This window comes from Mobula birostris, chromosome 8, assembly GCF_030028105.1.
Source record: "Mobula birostris isolate sMobBir1 chromosome 8, sMobBir1.hap1, whole genome shotgun sequence".
NCBI lineage: Eukaryota > Metazoa > Chordata > Chondrichthyes > Myliobatiformes > Myliobatidae > Mobula > Mobula birostris.
Genome location: NC_092377.1, coordinates 22,556,883 through 22,575,427, shown reverse-complemented (window position 1 = coordinate 22,575,427; position 18,545 = coordinate 22,556,883). Strand labels below are relative to the sequence as shown.

General features: G+C 39.7%; 1 protein-coding gene across 1 annotated transcript in view; it reads left to right on the top strand.

The window, feature by feature from the left end:
- Nucleotides 1-18,545, top strand: part of prkd3 (protein kinase D3) — a 382,928-nt gene that overhangs the window by 349,108 nt on the left and 15,275 nt on the right. Inside the window, exons 13-15 of the mRNA XM_072264891.1 lie at nt 11,792-11,844; nt 15,139-15,211; nt 16,666-16,772. Coding sequence (XP_072120992.1) covers nt 11,792-11,844; nt 15,139-15,211; nt 16,666-16,772 — 233 coding nt within the window. The remainder of the gene's footprint in view (nt 1-11,791; nt 11,845-15,138; nt 15,212-16,665; nt 16,773-18,545) is intronic.

Sequence of the window (18,545 nt, the reverse complement as noted above, 5' to 3'; positions counted from 1 at the left end):
CACCTTGTGTTTCTGCAGATTTTCTGTTGTTTGTTCGTATCAGATCACTCTTAAATCTGCTTGCCAAACAGGAAAAGCATTTGGTCCAATTAACAGATTTGCATTCCATGCATAACATCATAAGAAATAAATGAAGAGAAGAACCCTTAAAGGCAATTTAGCATTGAAATTCAACCCTAGTTCACATGCATCAAACTTGTGATATAATAATGTACGGTGCATTTTGTCCCTTGCAAAATTCAATCCTGCTGAGCTTGTGATGTTCTTGAATTTCAGAAGCAGAGTACAGCATGTATCTACATACTACATACTGAGTGTTTGCAACTAAGGGCAAATATCTGCTCTTGTGTTTTTTTTACCCTATTCATTGTTTTCCCAATGCAGTATTGTTCTAAATAATTAGAAGAAAGCATGTGGGCTTTATCTTGAATAATTTGTATTCACAGAACCAAAAACCAATCTTTTTAACTGGAATGGTATGGAAGTTGTAGGATCTGCAAAAATACCATGGAGTGAGCTGGTTGGTGGGGCAGGGTGAATCAAAGAGAGAGCAGGTTGGGTAGCTGAAGATTCTGGAAACAAAATATCTTGGGAGCTGGTGCAATTCTGGCTTTAATTTAGCCAGATGCTTTTAGTTTAACTAGACGTTGAGGAAATGTAATGACTGAACTGAATAACAGGGTGGATCTGGACTCGCAAAAGATGCTGTTGAAGGAGATGCACGAGATTGCAGGTGTTGGAATCTGGAACAAAAAGAATGCTGGAGGAAGTAATTGAAGGGTAATTGGTGCTTTTCCAGAAGAGGTGGTAAATCTGAGGGAGAGAAATTAGAATTTGACTGATTTTGTGTGCTCATTTTGTGAAGTTATTTTGATCTGGAATGCTTTGCTTGAAAGCATGTTCAGAAGGAAAGTATTACATTGCAGCCGGGAGAGAGAAATAGAGGGGGGACTAACAGTTCAGGGTTGATTCAGTGATTGTCTTCAGTGCTGTGAGATTCTGTAATCTACTTCCTGCACCTTCCTTGAGGACTGATCATTGTAGGAATTGTGAGCAGTGTGTGATTGTTGTATGAGTGCGTGGCTCCTTAAGGGAAAATGAGATCTTCTGCCTTGTATCCAACTGTGGACCTAGCTAATGCTGGGCACTCAGCGTGCCGAGATGCATTTCTGGCTTTAGCATGTTCAGGTCACTGGCTCACAATGTTGGTCATGATTGGTGGGACTTGATGTTGCTGACGCTTTGCTGCATCAGACTGAACTGAACCAGGCAAAATTGTCCAACAGCCTTAATTGTAACAGGTTAACATCAGATCTGAGATCGTGGAAATTAGGATAAACTCCTCCAGAAGCCTTTCAACCTTTTAAAGTGTTCTGTTTTTATTTACTTCTGCCTCCATTTACAATACTTTACATTTTGTGCTTCGCATTTATCATAGCCCATTCCTAACGAGTAGCACAGAACACTGGGAAGCGTTTTAATGCTTATCATTTTTCTGCATTATTCTCCTCTGCTTTGCACTCATCAGCTAACTGAAAGAGCATAGAAATGCAGTGCGATAATTTGACTTTCTTTAATCAAGAGAGCTGCCAGGTTTCTACAGTGCCTCCGTTTGGCAGAACTGCTAAGACCAATAACTTGTTCTTTAAGAAATAGTAGGTGAGAAGTTGTGCTGTAACGACACTGGCTTTGTACTTGGAATCAAATGTTTGTGAAGTTTACCAAATAAAAGGCTTAGCGAACGTCGAACTTTGGTCCATTGGGGAGACACACACTTATCAAGCATTAATTCAGTTGTGCAGCAGGAAATAACTTTGAAGATGATATCCAAACATGATGATAGCATGGCCCAACTTCCAGCCGAATGCTGAAGCAGGTCTCCAGGCCAGTTGATTCAGACGGTTGAATGGAAACAAGCACACTTTACAATGTACAGAAATGTCTATTGTTTAATACGTTTCAGTGAAATGGCAGCTGTTCTCACTTCTTCACTTGATATTGTTTTGTTTATCTCTCTTCCATCAGCTGCCACCTCCAATTTTTATTATTTTTTCTTGGTTTACATCCACACACACCACTTCCTCCACCCGAGAAAATGAGCATTAAATATTTTTTCTTCCAGAGCTCTGTCAAAGCCACAAAAGAAGCATGTAGAGGAAGGAAGCAAGAGCAAACAAATTTGACCTTTATTTGCATAGTGCAGTAGAATTCACTAGAATCTGGTAATGTGAATGTTCTCCAACCCCAAAGCTCTTTAATGATGGATGCAGAGCTCAGGCTGAACTCCATGCTTCCAGAGATGAAGTAAGGAGCAACCCAAGTAATTACAAGCCAAAGACTTTAATGTCAGTGACTGGGAATTTGCTTGAATCCATTCAAAGGCCGAATATTTGGAGAACTATGTTAATTAGAGGGAATAAAAATGTTTATGGAGTACATTTATGTCAGCCCAATCCGCAGAAGTTTTTTGATGGTTAACAGAGGTTGGGTGGGGGGCAGTTGGTGGTATCATCAGTTGATTCCGTGGGCTTAAATTTTCACGAATTCAACAAGATTCGATACGGATTTGTCAGAAAAATTCACGATCATGAATTTGGAATAAGAGCAGGAAAATTAGTTTAAAATTGGAGAGAGCTAAACATTCTATGTGCCAATTTGTTGTACGGTTAATTGTTAATTTTAAATCATAGTGTCTGAAAAACTTTCATTGACTAAACCATGAATGGATATAGGACAAGGCAGACAGTTTGAGTTATGTCAGAAAGAATCTTATTGAATGACAAAACAGGCCTCAGGCACTACTGTTATTCCATTACCTTTTTGCTTAGAGTAGAGGGCGATTTTTTTCAGTCAATGGCAACAATGCCCCACAGCAATCATTTAGGCTCTGTTTGATATGAATTAGAAGGATGGTAAATTTTGAAGAGAGTGCAAAATTGGGAAAGAATGTTGAATGTAGAAGTGACTCATTTCACCCAACTTCATTTCGCTTAGGTTAATACTTGCTGATCTCATCAGCTTTTCCTTTTCTTCGCTAGCAACTCGCCTCTGCTCGGCCCTTCAGTGATCTCACCACACCCCTCCCCCATCCATTAATATGTTCAATTCATTAAAATCTTTCCATCTCTGTATGAAAAATGACAACTGATATTAACAGAAGTTACAGACTTGTTAATGTCCCCACCTTTAAACATCAAAATACTGTCGTTGGTCATTTTCCATTTTATACTCCTCCTCTAAATTGTTTCAATCCTTATACCTGTGAGTCAACACCCAAAAACTTCTTTCCTCTCTATAGAGTCCTGGAGTTCATCACATGGTAATTTTGTTATAACTTTTCTAATTATTCATTTATGGGAGCTTCTTTTTAATCCTTAGCTTGTTTGAACTCGCTTTAAATGCACACTGTGACCCATGCCTCTTGGAGCTATGCAGCCAAACATACCAGATGCTGAGGTTTCAAAATCCTGATGCAGAGTTTCAACCTGAAACATCAGCAGTTCTGTTCTCCCCACAAATGCTGTTCAACCCACTGAGTTGCTTTACCACATTGGTTTGTTGCTCCTATATTTCAGCATCTGCAGGCCTCTTTCGTCACCTTTGAAATTTCTCTCTGCTTCCAAGTTGACTAAACACATCTGATTGAATTTTTTGAGGATGTGACTAAAGACATTGATGAAGGTAGAGCTGTAGATGTAGTGTATATGGATTTTAGCAAGGCATTTGATAAGGTACCCCATGCAAGGCTTATTGAGAATGTAAAGAGGCATGGGATCCAAGGGAACATTGCTTTGTGGATCCAGAACTGGCTTGCCCACAGAAGGCAGAGAGTGGTTGTAGATGGGTCATATTCTGCATGGAGGCCGATGACCAGTGGTGTGCCTCAGGGATCTGTTCTCGGGACTCTTACTGTTTGTGATTTTTATAAATGACCTGAATGAGGAAGTGGAGGGATGGGTTAGTAAATTTGCTGATGACACAAAGGTTGGGGGTGTTATGGATAGAGTGGAGGGCTGTCAGAAGTTACAGCGAGACATTGATAGGATGCAAAACTGGGCTGAGACGTGGTAGATGGAGTTCAACCCAGATAAGTGTGAGATGGTTCATTTTGGTAGGTCAAATATGATAGCAGAATATAGCATTAATGATAAGACTCTTGGCAGTGTGGACGATCAGAGGGATCTTGGGGTCCGAGTGCATCGGACGCTCAAAGCTGCTACGCAGGTTGAATCTGTGGTTAAGAAGGCATATGGTGCATTGGCCTTCATCAATCGTGGGACTGAGTTTAAGAGCTGAGAGGTAATGTTGCAACTATATAGGACCCTGGTCAGACCCCACTTGGAGTACTGTGCTCAGTTCTGATCGCCTCTATAGGAAGGACGTGGAAATCATAGAAAGGGTGCAGAGGAGAGTTACAAGGTTGGATTGGGGAGCATGCCTTATGAGAATAGGTTGAGTGAACTCGGCCTTTTCTCCTTGGAGTGACAGAGGATGTGAGGTGACCTGATAGAGGTGTATAAGATAATGAGAGGCATTGATTGTGTGGATAGTCAGAGGTTTTTTCCCAGGGCTGAAATGGCTAGCACAAGAGGGCATAGTTCTAAGGTGCTTGGAAGTAGGTACAGAGGAGATGTCAGGGGTAAGTTTTTTACGCAGAGAGTGGTGAGTGCGTGGAATGGGCTGCCGGTGGCAGTGGTGGAGGCGGAAACGATAGGGTCTTTTAAGAGACTCCTGGATGAATACATGGAGCTTAGGAAAATAGAGGGCTATGGGCAAGCCTAGGTAGTTCTAAGGTAAGGACATGTTTAGCGCAGCTTTGTGGGCCGAAGGGCCTGTATTGTGCTGTAGGTTTTCCATGTTTCTAAGTTCCACCGTGACCTTGCTATACTACCTTGACTTTATACCTTCCCAAATACATGGACTGAAAATGTTTTTAAACGTTATTGTCAAAACCAACATTTAATTCTCTGAGCTAAATGGCTGGCCAGACTATTTAGGAGTGCATTTGATATTCAAGCACATGTGGGTAAGAGCAGCAAACTACCTTCTCTAAAGGGCATTCATGAATCAGATATGTTTTTTTAAAAATCTGGATTTTCTTCCTGGCAATTACAAATACCAGCTGCTTCTTTCATTATTTAAATCTCCCAGCTGTATTAGTGGGATTCAAGCTGACACTCCAAGATCAGTAGTCATGGCCGGTTGATAACTAAACAGTAAATAAGCCGTTTTCTTCTTTTATCACTAAAGACTCACTTTAATTCCAGCTACTTCTCTCCCACTCGTTGACTGCTGCTTAACAGCACTCTGTTCTTTGCAAATTTCTCTTTTCCTGCTTCCTGGACATTGCTCTCATATTGAAACTAATTTTGTCCTTTATGTAAATTTCAGTCTCTAAACTATCCTCCTTCCTCTTCTGCTTCATCTTTGCTGTTTTGTCATTTTTTTTTTGGGATGTGTGTGTCACTGGCGAGGTCAGGTTCTGTTGCCCAATTCTCGGCATCCTTGAGAAGGGGACAGTCAGTCCCTGCTTTGGATCATTGCCTTCTGTATGGTGAAGGTACCCTCAGTGTTGTTGGGCCTTCCAGGATTCTCGCTCAGTGACAATGAAAGAATGGCCACGATACGTGATGTGAAGGTGAATTCTTAGTTGGTAATGTTCTTAAGGGCCCACTTATCACATTGTCATAGAGGATTGACAGGTCCAGACAAGAATTGTTGTTATGACTTGCAACATAATACTGAGTTAATGGATATGACCATGGTATTCGGGCTGAACTGTAGCCAGGTTAAACAATAATAAATATTTTTAGCCAAAGGCTACTTTCTTCAACTTCATTCCATTCTTCCACCTTACCTGTCTCTTTCCTGTCTTCTCATGATTGACATTTTCTAGACCGTTACACTTGAAGATGTCTTTCATTTTTTATTAGCTGTGGCTTCCACTCTACCATCGTTGACAGACCATCAACAGCATCTTCTCTATTTCTTATACTTCTGCTCCCAGCAAGATTAAGGACAGGGTTTCCCTTGTACTTGCCTCCACTTCAACATCCCCCAATCCTCCATAAGTTGTACACCGTTCAACATGACTTCACTACCGGACTCTCTATTCTCCACACCTCTTTAAGCATTCCCTCGACACCATTCCCTCATCAATTCCCCGGTCTGCTCTTCCAATTCCAGTTCACACGGTCCTTACCCAGACAGCTGCAGTAACACCAGTTTCCTTTCTATATCTTTCCTTCCCATCATTCCAGTGTCTCAAACACACTCTCCAGGTGAGGCAGTAATCCCACTTTGACTGCATTGGGAGAAACCAATCATCTCCATTCAGTCCACAAGAGTGCCCCTGAATTTTCAACCTTCTGCAACCTTAAATTTCCATCCAACTTTTGGTCTAACTTCTACCTTGGCTTCTGAGAGTTTGAGGAACACCACATCATTGCAGCCCTTCAGACATAATGCCAAGCATAAGAGTTTCAGGTGATCACCCTTGCTCTCCCTCATGCTCTGTCTTGCCTACTCTTCTCCCCACTCTACCTGCCAACAGATGTGTGGAATTTATCAATTTCATTTTGTCTTTTAGAACATTCAGTACAAGCCCTTTGGCCCTTGGTGTAATGCTGACCTTTTGACCCTTCCCATCCACAGAGCCCTCCCCCCCGCCGTCCTTTTATCATCCATGTGCCTATCTAAGAGTCTCTTAAATATCCCAAATGTATCTGCCTCTTCCACCATCCCTGGCAGTGTTTCACACACCCATCATTCTCTGTGTATAAAAACAAAACTTGCCTTTGACATCCTCCCTATACTTTCCTGCAGAGACCTTTTTCTACCTGTTCTGTCTCTGCTTGCAAGATTTCTTTTTAAATTCCTACCTTTACACCAGGATCCCATCTCAGACATAGAACATAGGACGGGCCCTTCTGCCATAATGTTGTGCTGTAATAATTAAATTTGTAATCAAGTAGCTAAATTTATTTTTTCTGCCTACACAATGTCCATATCTTTCCATTTTCCTTTCACTCATTTGCCTATCTAAACATCTCTTAAAAGTCCCTAATGTTTCTGCCTGTACTGCCACCCCAGGCAGTGCATTCTTCTGTGTGTATAAAAAAAAACTTGTCCCTCACATTTCCTTGGAAATTACACCCTTCACCTTAATTGCCTGCCCTCAGGTATTAGACATCTCAACCTTGGGGAAAAAGATGCTGTCTGTCTACTCTATCTCTGCCTCTCATAATCTTATTAACCTCTATCAGATCTCCCGTCACCTTAATACGAGCGAACTATTTCCCCTAAATATGCAGGTTCCAATTTATGGTTGTTTACCATTTAAATTGGTTACTGACTTTTTTACATATTTAGGGGTTAAAATTACAAAAAAGCATACGGGTCTATTTAAGGCTAATTTTTTACCTTTAATTGATCAGATTAAACTTTTGTTTACTAAACGGTCACCAATGTCTCTGTCATTGATCGGTCGGATCAGTGCTATCAAGATGAGTATTTTGCCTAAATTTTTATATTTATTTCAAGCGGTACCAATTTTTATTCCGTAATCCTTTTTTGATACTGTTGATTCCAAAATTTCTTCATATATATGGCAGAACAAAAATCCTAGGTTAGGTAAAAGATGTTTACAGAAATCTAAAAAGAAGTGTGGTTTGGCTTTGCCAAATTTTAGATTTTACTATTGGGCAATTAATATTTGATATTTAAAATTTTGGTTATGGGACTTGGACGTAACACCAAGTCCACAATTGGGTAAATCTTGAATGTAATTCTTTACAAGGGTTTACACTGGGTTCTATTTCAGGGACTTCGCTTCCTTTACTCTTTCTAAATTGTATAAACAAATGGATAACCCAATAGTTAAACATACTTTACGTATATAGTTTCAATTTTGAAAATTTTTTGGGGTTGAATCAATTTATTTTAGCAAGTCCTATTATATCTAATTTCTTCTTTCAACCCTCTATTATGGATCAAACATATCTGGCTTCAAAAACTAAAGGTATAGTATGTTTTTATGATCTATTTTTGGATAATTGTTTCATGTCCTTTGAACAATTATCTAATAAATATAACTTGCCTAGATCCCATTTTTTTTTAGATATTTACACATTAGAAACTTTTTAAAGACTGTCTTTCCTACCTTCCCAAATTTATATTCAGTGGATATTTTGGAGAAAATTTTAGATTTAAATCCTTTTCAGAAAGGTGTAATAGCAACTATTTATAATATAATTATGAAAATACGTCCAGACGTATTTAACAAAGTTAAGACTGATTGGGAAAGGGAACTTAAGATTACTTTACCGATTGGAAAAATGGGAAAAAAATTCTTCAGTTAGTTAACTCATCCTCTATATGTGCGAAACATGCATTGATACAGTTTAAAGTAGTGCATAGGGCTCATATGTCTCAGGATAAATTAGCTCATTATTATTCTCATATAAATCCTGTATGCGATAGATGTCACTTTGAGATAGCTTCTTTAACTCGTATGTTTTGGTCATGTCCTTTTTTGAAAAAATATTGGAAAGATATTTTTGATTATTATTTCAACTGTTCTGAATATTACAACCTCACCCGATTACTGCAATTTTTGGGTTACCAATGATAGAATCAAGTCATTTAACCTCTTCAGCTCGTCGGATGATTGCATTTCTTACATTAATGGCTAGAAGATCCATTTTGCTGAATTGGAAAGAGATTAATCCTCCCACCACAGTTCATTGGTTTTCTCAAACTATGTTATGTTTAAACTTAGAAAAAATTAGAAGTGTTATTTATGATCCCTCTATTAAATTCAAAAAGACTTGGAGGCCACTTATTCAACACTTCCATATGATGTAATTTGATCTTTTCCAAAGTTATTCTATTTCATTTTAATATATCTTGAGAGGAGCAGAGTTGACGACACTAATGGTTCTTTTCTTTTTGATGTTACATAACAGCCCATGTCTTTTTTTTTAGTTTAGTTGGTTAACATTGTTTAGGTTAGTTTTTCTTTTGGGGTGTATTTTTATATATTTTTACTTTTTCATACTTTTTTCTATTTTTTTAATGTATATTTGTATCCTGTACGATTGTGAGGTTTAATACCCGTGTGTCAAATGGGTTTGTAATTTTAAATATGTTAATTATAACAATGTAATCCCAATAACTTTGTATCAATATTATGTTATGTTTACCATTATGAAACCAATAAAAAATTGGGGGAAAAAAAGATCTCCTGTCAGCCTCCACCACTCCAGAGAAAACAACCCAAGTTTGTCCAACCTCTCATCACAGAACATGCCCTCTAATCTTGGCAGCATCCTAATGAACCTCTTCTGCACCCTCTCCAAAGCCGCTATATCCTTTCTATAATAGGGACATCAGAACTGTATGCAATACTCCAGATGTGGCTTAACTAGAGTTTTACAAAGCAGTAGAATAACTTTATGACTTTTGAACTCAGTGCCTCAACTACTAAAGGCAAGCATTCCATATTCCTCCTTAACCACCCGATTAACCTGTGCCGCCCTTTTCAGCGAGCTATGAACTTGAACCCCATGATTCTTCTGCTTATCAACACCGTTGAAGATCTTGTCCTTAACAGTGTATTGTCTCTTTAAATTTCACCGACCAAGGTGCAAATCTTCATATTTGTTCGGGTTAAACTCCATCTACCATTTCTTGGTAAATACTGATGTAAAGTTCTCAATAAGGACTTCACCCATGTCCTCCGCATCCAAGCAAATACTCCCCCCTAATGGGTCTTACCCTCCCTGGTTTTCCTCTTGATGTTTGTATAGAATGCCTTGTGATTCTTGAATCCTTCTTGCCAAGGACCTTTCATGGCCCTTCCTGGTTTTCCTAATTCCCTTAAATTCTTTTCTGGTTTCTTTATAATCCTCGAGCTTTGTTTGATTCCAGCTTCCTAAGCCTTGCATATTTCTCCTTTTCCTTCTTGACTAAATTCATCACCTCCCGTGACATCCATGGTTCTCATACCTTGCCTTCCTTGTTCTTCCTTCTGACCGGAGCATACCTATCCTGCACTGTTTTTAAGCACCCTCCACATATTGGATTGGACTTGCCCAAAAACAGGTGTTCCCAATGAACTCCCCCTGGTTCCTGCCTCAGGCCCTCACTGTGCCTTGCTCCAGCTTAATACTCTCCTGCAAGGTACATCCTTAGCTTATCTGTAGCTATTTTAAAACTCAGAGTCGTGGTCACTGTCTGCTAACTTTTCACCCACTGAAAGGTCAGTCACCTGGCCAGGTTCATTACCCAACACCAGGTCCAGACATTCTGCCCATTCACTTGATGATTACTGATATTATCTCTTTCTTTTGCAATTATTCCCCAGTCCACTAAAATTAAATTTATCAGATGCTCTGGTGGGAATTGAACTCCATACTGCTGAGTATTAGTCAAGGCCTTTGGATTCTTTGACTGCCAGAATAATTGAACCACTTCAGCAGTTGAATAACATGTCTTTGTTTCCAGGTGCCATTACTCCCAGTTATTTCTGCCAAGTTCCTGCCCTTGGCAGACTTTCATATTGTACTAATTTGAACTTCCTCCATATTATTATCTGCATTGTTCTGTCATTCCTCTTCCTTTATTTACTGAATCGCACATGGCCATACAATTGCATTTTAATTCAATCTTCCAGTCTACTTGTTCACAGTTAATACTTACAGATGTAACTGCCATGATTCGGCCTTTAAGTAGTCTACAGATATTGTAGATCTGAAATACAAGTTCCTGTTTTCAGAGTTACAGGCTTAAAATCATTGGCATTCTGAAATGCTTTGATGTTTTACTACATAAAAGGTACTTGTAATTATGTTACTATTTTAGTTGCTCTTTCTAGTGATAGGAACTTGAGGAGACATCACCCACCAGCCCCCAAGAGATAATTTCTGTAAGAAAGCAAATTAATTTGTCAAGAGAAAAAATATGGGTTCCAGTTCTATGTAATTTGTAATTTTAAAAATAATAATTATTTCAGTGTCACTCAGGAGTAATTAGTAATAACAGAAAATGCTGGAAACACTGAACAGGTCAAGAAACTGTGTACTGCGCGGTAGCATAGTGGTTAGCACAACACTTGACAGCACCAGTTGCTCGGGTTGAATTCCCGCCGTTGCCTGTAAGGACTTCATACGTTCTCTCCGTGACTGCGTGGATTTCCTCAGAGCGATCCGGTTTCGTTCTACGGTCCAGAGATGCACTGTTCTCCCGTGATTAGGCTGGGGTTAAATCGGGAGTTATTGGGCGGTGTGGTTCAAAGGGCTGGATTGGCCTATTCCGTGCTGTATCTCAGTTTAAAAAAAAAAGTCAGCGAAGAGTTTCCTATTCAAGAGTCTTTGACAGAACCTAAGGTCTCAGAAAAGCTGATTCCGTGTCTCTTCCCACTGATGCTGTTTGATTTGCTGGGTGTTAACAGCATTTCCAGTTGCCACTATAGATCTTGAGCATCCCAAAGCACTTTTCTATATTGTTAAGATGAATTATCACAAGTAATTAGTTGCTGCATTTGAGAGGAAGTTAGATTAATGCAAACAAAAGGAGCTGAAAGATATGCTGATGGGGTTAGATTGCTGGATGGGAGGAGGCTTGTGTGAAATATTTTTAAAAAAACATAAACAAATTGGCAGAGTGACCTACATATGTGGGTATGGGAGAAGTTTATCTTGAGTAATTCAAATGATATTTATGCTGCTGAATAATAATTTCAATTCCAACATTCCATGAATTACATCCTCTCTCTCTATTATTTCCACAGAAGACCTGTCTCTCAGCATTTCTGTATCTAACTGTCAAGTCCAGGAGAACGTGGTAAGTTGGATGTTATTCTTCCTCAAGGGCTTCAATAACATACAAAACTTTAAACTGGGAAATTAGCAGCCGGATAATCTAAAGCCAGGATTCTCACCCTAGGGGCCACAGACCCCCTTGGTTAACGGTAGAGATCTATAGCATAAAAAAGATTGGGAACACTGGTCTAAAGCACAATAAGTAGCTTGAATCTACAGTAAAGGACGTAACAACAAAGGATTAATAGCCCGTGGATCGTCCTAAGGTCCTTTTTTAAAATTTTGTTTTACATACTTATTTTTATAAGTTTATAAAGTCATCGGCATATTATGGATTTACATGTTTAACAGGGAAATTATCAGAAATGTAAAAATACACTCATGCAGCTGAACTATGATTGTGGGCCTTGTGCCTGACATTTTGTGCTAAATTTACATTTTCAGAACCGTCCTATGTATAAGTTACCAGTATTTTCCGAACTTTCACTGGGAGTTGGCTTGTCAAGAGAGAGCTGAGTGTTGCTCTGCAAAGGGAGGTGGGGAGGGGGACACAGAAACACCAGTATGTTCATGAATGATGGAGTAGATTTGCAGAGGTTGTGCCTAATTCGAAGCACGTGGCTGAGGAAACTGGAGTGCAGAGTAAAAGCTGCGTAAATCGAGGAGCAAATTTCTGTGACTGTTTATGCTGAAAATCAAAATCAAGCCCGCATAAAATAATTTGTCAGAGGGGTAACCAACATTGCTGCATGCTCATCTACAACTCCATTCATAGAACTTGGATCATGTGTTTTTGTTGCTTAGTGCCTGCCATAGGCAACGTCTGGCAACTTCTGCATTTAATTGAGCAGAACTCTTTAGACCACATGTTGCAATATTGGAATTGGTTCATTATTGTCACGTGTACTGAGATACAGTGGAAAAACTTTGCATATTGTTCATACAGATCAAATCATCACACAGTGCATTGAACTAGAAGAAGGTAAACCCATAACAATGCAGAATAAAATGTAACAGCTGGAGAGAAGGAAAACAGTTAAGTGCCAGATACTAACAAGGTAGATTATGAAGCTGAGTCAATCTTGTCGTACTAGAGAACCATTTAAATAGCCTTATAACCACAGGGTTGATACTGTCCTTCAACCTGTACAAACTTTTCAGGTCTTTGTATCTTCTGCTCTGCAGAAGAAGGCAAAGCATTAATTTATCCAGGACCTTTACAACTAAGAGAATGCACATGTATTCTGAGCAATGTCTTATGAGCAGAAGCTGGTGAATATTAGAGCCACTTCTTGCAGCTCCTCCCCATAAAGGCTGTTGATTGCTTCACGCATGATAACTTCCATTTTGCATTGGAAATTTTATAGCCAAGGTGTTCGTTCGTTATGCGCCATGTCATATGGCGTGGGCGATCATGGTCTTTCCATGACCATGATTGTTCTTGGCAAATTTTTCTGCAGAAGTGGTTTGTCATTGCCGCCTTCTGGACAGGGACTTTACGAGATGGATGACCCCAGTCATTATCAATACTGTTCAGAGATTGTCCGTCTGACGTCAGTGGTCGCATAGACAGAACTTGTGATATGCACCAGCTGCTCATATGACCATCCACCACCTGCTCCCGTGGCTTCATGTGACCCTTGCCCGAGGATGATCTGCAAGCTAGCGGAGGGAAGGAGTGCCTTAAGGATAACAGCGAAATCTGTCCTCAGTTGCCGGAACATTGACCACTGTTTATTGCCCTCCATAGACGCTGCCTGACCAGCTGAGTTTCTCCAGGATTTTTGTGTGTTGCTCAAGATTTCCATCATCTGCAGAATCTTTTATGTCACTGATTGTATCCATCTTGCCTCGGTGCATTCCCATCTTACCATATTTAAAAATTAGCAAGTATTTTGTTTTAATTGGTGAGGGATAAGTAATAGCTACAGTAAAACTCTTGATAGTCTGCTGAGTGAAAGTTCTGAAATCCTGATGATTCATTGTGTGCCTCACTGGACAGTGTTTCCAACATTCCAATGCTCTGTTTCCCTACATCTTCGAAGTTCCACAGTCCTTAGAAACTCACTGAAGCCCCATTCCTACCTCCTTCAAATACACTGAGACCCAGTCTTTTGCATTTCCTTTACAATCACTTTGTTCACTGAAAAAATTTTGAAGAAAATAATAAAAGTATTGACAGTCCAGCGATAGGTTCAAATTCTACTGTGTCGGCTGTGAAAGTCACAATTCTCTTTTCCAAATTATATGGAGTGCTATGAACAACTCGTCTGGGTTATGGCGATTACAAATGGGAACAGCATTGGTGTAAAATTCATCTGCTTCACTGATGTACATGCAGATCAATCATAATTACTAATTTACTTCGCATTAGCTCACCATCGTCTTTTTGAGGGGAATTAGTGGCTGGGAAAGAACGCTGGCCTCACTACCATCCTGATAAGTGAAAAAATATGTTTTATGGGATTTCCTTCCCTTGCCCCCTGTGAATTTGCGTTCCTAAATGAGCTAATGTACAGCCTGTCTAAACTGAAAGTGCTCACCAGTTCCCTTGTGGGCCTTCATGGCTTTGAGAGAAGAGTGATGGGTAACCATGGAAATGCCAGTCCTGGGATTCAGTGGAAGCCCTCAAAGCCCTGGCAGTCTTTGTGAATTGCCTGAGGCTCCAGGCCATATCCACAAGTTCCAGGTACAGCATTTACGAATTCCATCTATTCCTGTCCTGCCTGGTTTAATCTTCATTAATTTTATCTAAAATAGTTACTTGGCCCAGTGGGTAACATCCACTTACAAAGCCCTCTAAATGTATCTCCACAGTGCAAAAGCTGGAACCCTCTGTAATAAAGATTTGAACTGTTAAACAAACGTGGGTTTTCACGTTAGCCTAGCAGTTCTCAATCTTTTGTTTCCTTCCCCATCAGTTTCTCCCGTGTACCCGTATTGGATCTTTCAACACTGTGGCCAAAGTCTGATGAGTAATATTGAAATCAACATCCAAAGCACTTTCAACGCTGAGGTCACTGTCAAGTTTTAGTTTTTCAGTGAATCAATTCAGTGAATATCCTCTCTAAGACAGTAGCTTCCTGTATAGTAACCTTGAGAAGCCACCTGGTTATCATGTCATGAGGGTGATAAATGTGTTGTGGATGTTTAGTCTTGGTATTCGTGCTGCCTTATATTGGTGTGTTTGACTGTTGGCAGAAACCCACATGTCATGCATCAACAGCCACATGTGTTTGGGAGGGGGACGGTACAGATGATCACATAAATGCACTGCAGTGTGTTTGGTTTTAATCTCATGCTATTTTTATTGCAGGATATCAGTTCTGTATACCAGATCTTTGCTGATGAGGTGCTGGGCTCTGGACAGTTTGGAATAGTGTACGGGGGTAAGTCACTCTGCACTCCTGGTCAACACTGTAGTCTTCTTCCCAAGCAGTGCTTTTATTTGGAACCATCTCAGCTACAGTAACTTGATGTACCTCAGTGCCCAGTGAACTTAACCATAATGCAGAGCTTAAGTGAAACTTAAATTCGGAGTACTTCCAGTTGCTACTTCCCTGTTTGAGCATTTACTGACAAAGCTGTACCCATATTAGTCTTTTTGCTGGAAGTTAACCATGCGCGCCTCCTTAGAGTTGACAGGACCTGACCAATTTAACATTATTTGGGATGAGAATAGATTCTGGGTAAGAAAGGACAACGAGGCTTAGTTGGATTTTATAGATGACTTATAGCAGGGCACTTAATCGCTCTGCTAAGAACTTCTCCAGTCAGTGACTATGTTGTTGGTTGACTTTGAGAAAATATACAGTAGAATAGAATCAAGGAAGCACAAAGTCAGGGTGAGTTTAAACCTGGTCACAGCTACATACCTAAAGAAAGCTTGGTGCTTGGAAGTAGGTACAGAAGAAATGTCAGGGGTAAGAATTTTTTTTTACGTAGAGAGTGGTGAGTGCGTGGAATGGGCTGCCAGCAGCGGTGGTGGAGGCGGAAACAGTAGGCTCTTTTAAGAGACTTTTGGATGACTACATGGAGCTTAGAAAAATAGAGGGCTGTGGGTAAAGGCTAGGTAGTTCTAAGGTAAGGACATGTTTGGCACAGCTTTGTGGGTCAAAGGGCCTGTATTGTGCGGTTTGTTTTCTATGTTTCTAAAGCAATTAGTGAAGGTTTCACCTATCATATTGGGTGCTCTTTTTATTTGTTACATGAGTAAACAATATAAATTATATTTGACCAACAAAATCAATTGTTGCAAGCGGCCCTTACTAAAAGTTCTCTTACTAGTTTGGAAGGATATGATTATTAAAGTCACATCATTAAAGTTGTAACACACATCCCAGACTTTTCATTTGAGTCCAATTAAATGATTCCTCTGAAATCTTTAAAATTGGCTCCAACCAGTCGTTCTCCTTGATCAATTGATGAAGAATGTAATCCTAAAAGTAGTTGGGTTGCAACCATAGCAACCCACAATTGATTCAAGGAACTTGGGGAAACCTCTAGATTGGATGTTAGACTTGAATTTGATTGTTCCACTTTTGACTGCATAGGGTGATGTGGAAAAAGTTGCATCACATATCATTTCTACATGTGATGGAGTATAAATGTACATTTATATGTTTATGTTCCTTCGCTTGCTGAAGTGCGTCACGAGCACATGGAGTATTTGTGACTCCCCCTTGCAGACATCCTCAGTCTTGAATCTGTTAGTGTGCAGAATGATCCTAAAACCAACAATTCAAATGTGTGAGTAGAAATTAATCCACTAAGGCTTGTTTTTTTGGTGGCGATGATAAATATTCTCTGAATAAAGGTTTGAAATTCTGTTTTGTGTTTGCAGGGAAGCACAGGAAGACTGGGAGAGATATGGCAATTAAAGTGATAGATAAAATGAGATTCCCCACAAAGCAAGAGAGCCAACTTCGCAACGAGGTTGCTATCCTTCAGGTAGGCAAAGCAATGTCTCTTACAGCACGAATTCAGAGATAACCACCAGTGTTTCCTATGCAAATTAAGTGCTTTCAACATTTTTACAGTTTGCTTTTTTATCTTAGCATGGTTGATTGAATAGATAACCATTTTCTGCCTGTGTTCATGGGATGAAAATTATTTGTTGACTGAAAAGGACATATTTAACATGAATTTGTGTGGCTATATTCTACCTGTAAAAAAAAGTTGCACGCACATGGTTTAAGACTGCTTATTACTGAACAGTGTAGTTGTCGGTCTCTCACAAAAGATGTTGTGGGAAATTAAACTGTTGGAGGTTGAGGGTGTTTGGTTTACTTGGTAGCACCCCATTAAGAGCGAGCTCCATTCAGCAACAAACTATAGCTGACCATCTGTGCAGTGTTCTGTTGCTGGAGGTATTAGGCTGAGAACTAGATGCAGGCTGCAGTGTATGAGATGGGCCTACACACATGTAGAGTCAAAGCATGGGACTGGTGAATGGTGTTGGTGGTCAGATATTGGTGCATTTGTCTTCTTCCTCTGGCCCTAGACCCACCATAACACTCCACATTGTCCCAAGGGTCCAGGTACACATCTTTCTGGTCCCACCAACCTTGTTTAAGTCATCCCTTGCTGACCTCAAGCAAAAGAGATTTTTCTGTCCATCTTATTTAATACTATCACCTTTACTTTCTAAAAGCAATTTTATCATCTTTATATGTTTTTGAGTGTTCATTAAATGTTTTTCTGCTCTTTCTCTGAATATCTCTGATCATTGGAGACATTCAGTGAGAGTGGAAAAGGCATTTGATGGCTGGATATATTAGAAGACCATCAGTGTGGTGTAAGGCAGTATGTCAGTTCCCACCACTTATGGACAGCTTCACTTCGGAGAAGCACACACACATTGTCCTATGAGTATGACCTTGAGGCATGAGCTAGGTCCAATGCAATCAAGTCTCTTATCTTTAGGACATAACACGAAACAGATACTGTCTGTTGTACCACCATTCAGTCTCCTTGGTTAGACCAACTATAGCTCTTCAAATGTCACCATTAACAAAAAAAAGCTAGTCATTTACTTAATTGAAGCTCTTTCGTGCAGCAGATAATTACCTACCATGTTTGTCTACATAGCCATAGTGACTCATAACTATAGACTGCCTACATTTCAAAATGCAACTTAAGGACTACAAAGCACTTAAGAGGTCTCAGAATGTGGGAAGGCACCATTTTCTTTGCTTTAGTGGGGTGGGGACCAACAAACATGTTGGGACAATTCTGTGCATCTGTCATACTTTACCTGGAAAATTAGGTGTTAGTAAAAGTCGATAAATTCATTTTACTTAGATGTTTCAGTGGTAAGTACAACCCATTTGAGATTAAAATTTCAGATGTGATTGCCATTAATTACCAGAGCTAAATCTTGCTATAAATATTTTAAAAGATCCTATCTGAATAAATAACACCTTGAGCTAATTTACTGTAGTAAACATGTACTGTATATAAAGTTCTCATTGAGATCCTATTTGATATTTTTCCTTATTATTGTAACTCGTTAGCATTTCCATTGACATTACATTCATTTCTAATAAAGAAAATACTCTGTGCTAATTTTCACGACGAGAGGTGAAGCTGCTCAGTTATCTGCCTGCGTTGTATTAGTTTCCATACAGCTTTCTCCTCCCACGAAGCCTACACAACCACTAGAAATGGCATCGTGATCTGATACATTGCTAAAGCGTGACTACCAGCCCACAGCCTACCACA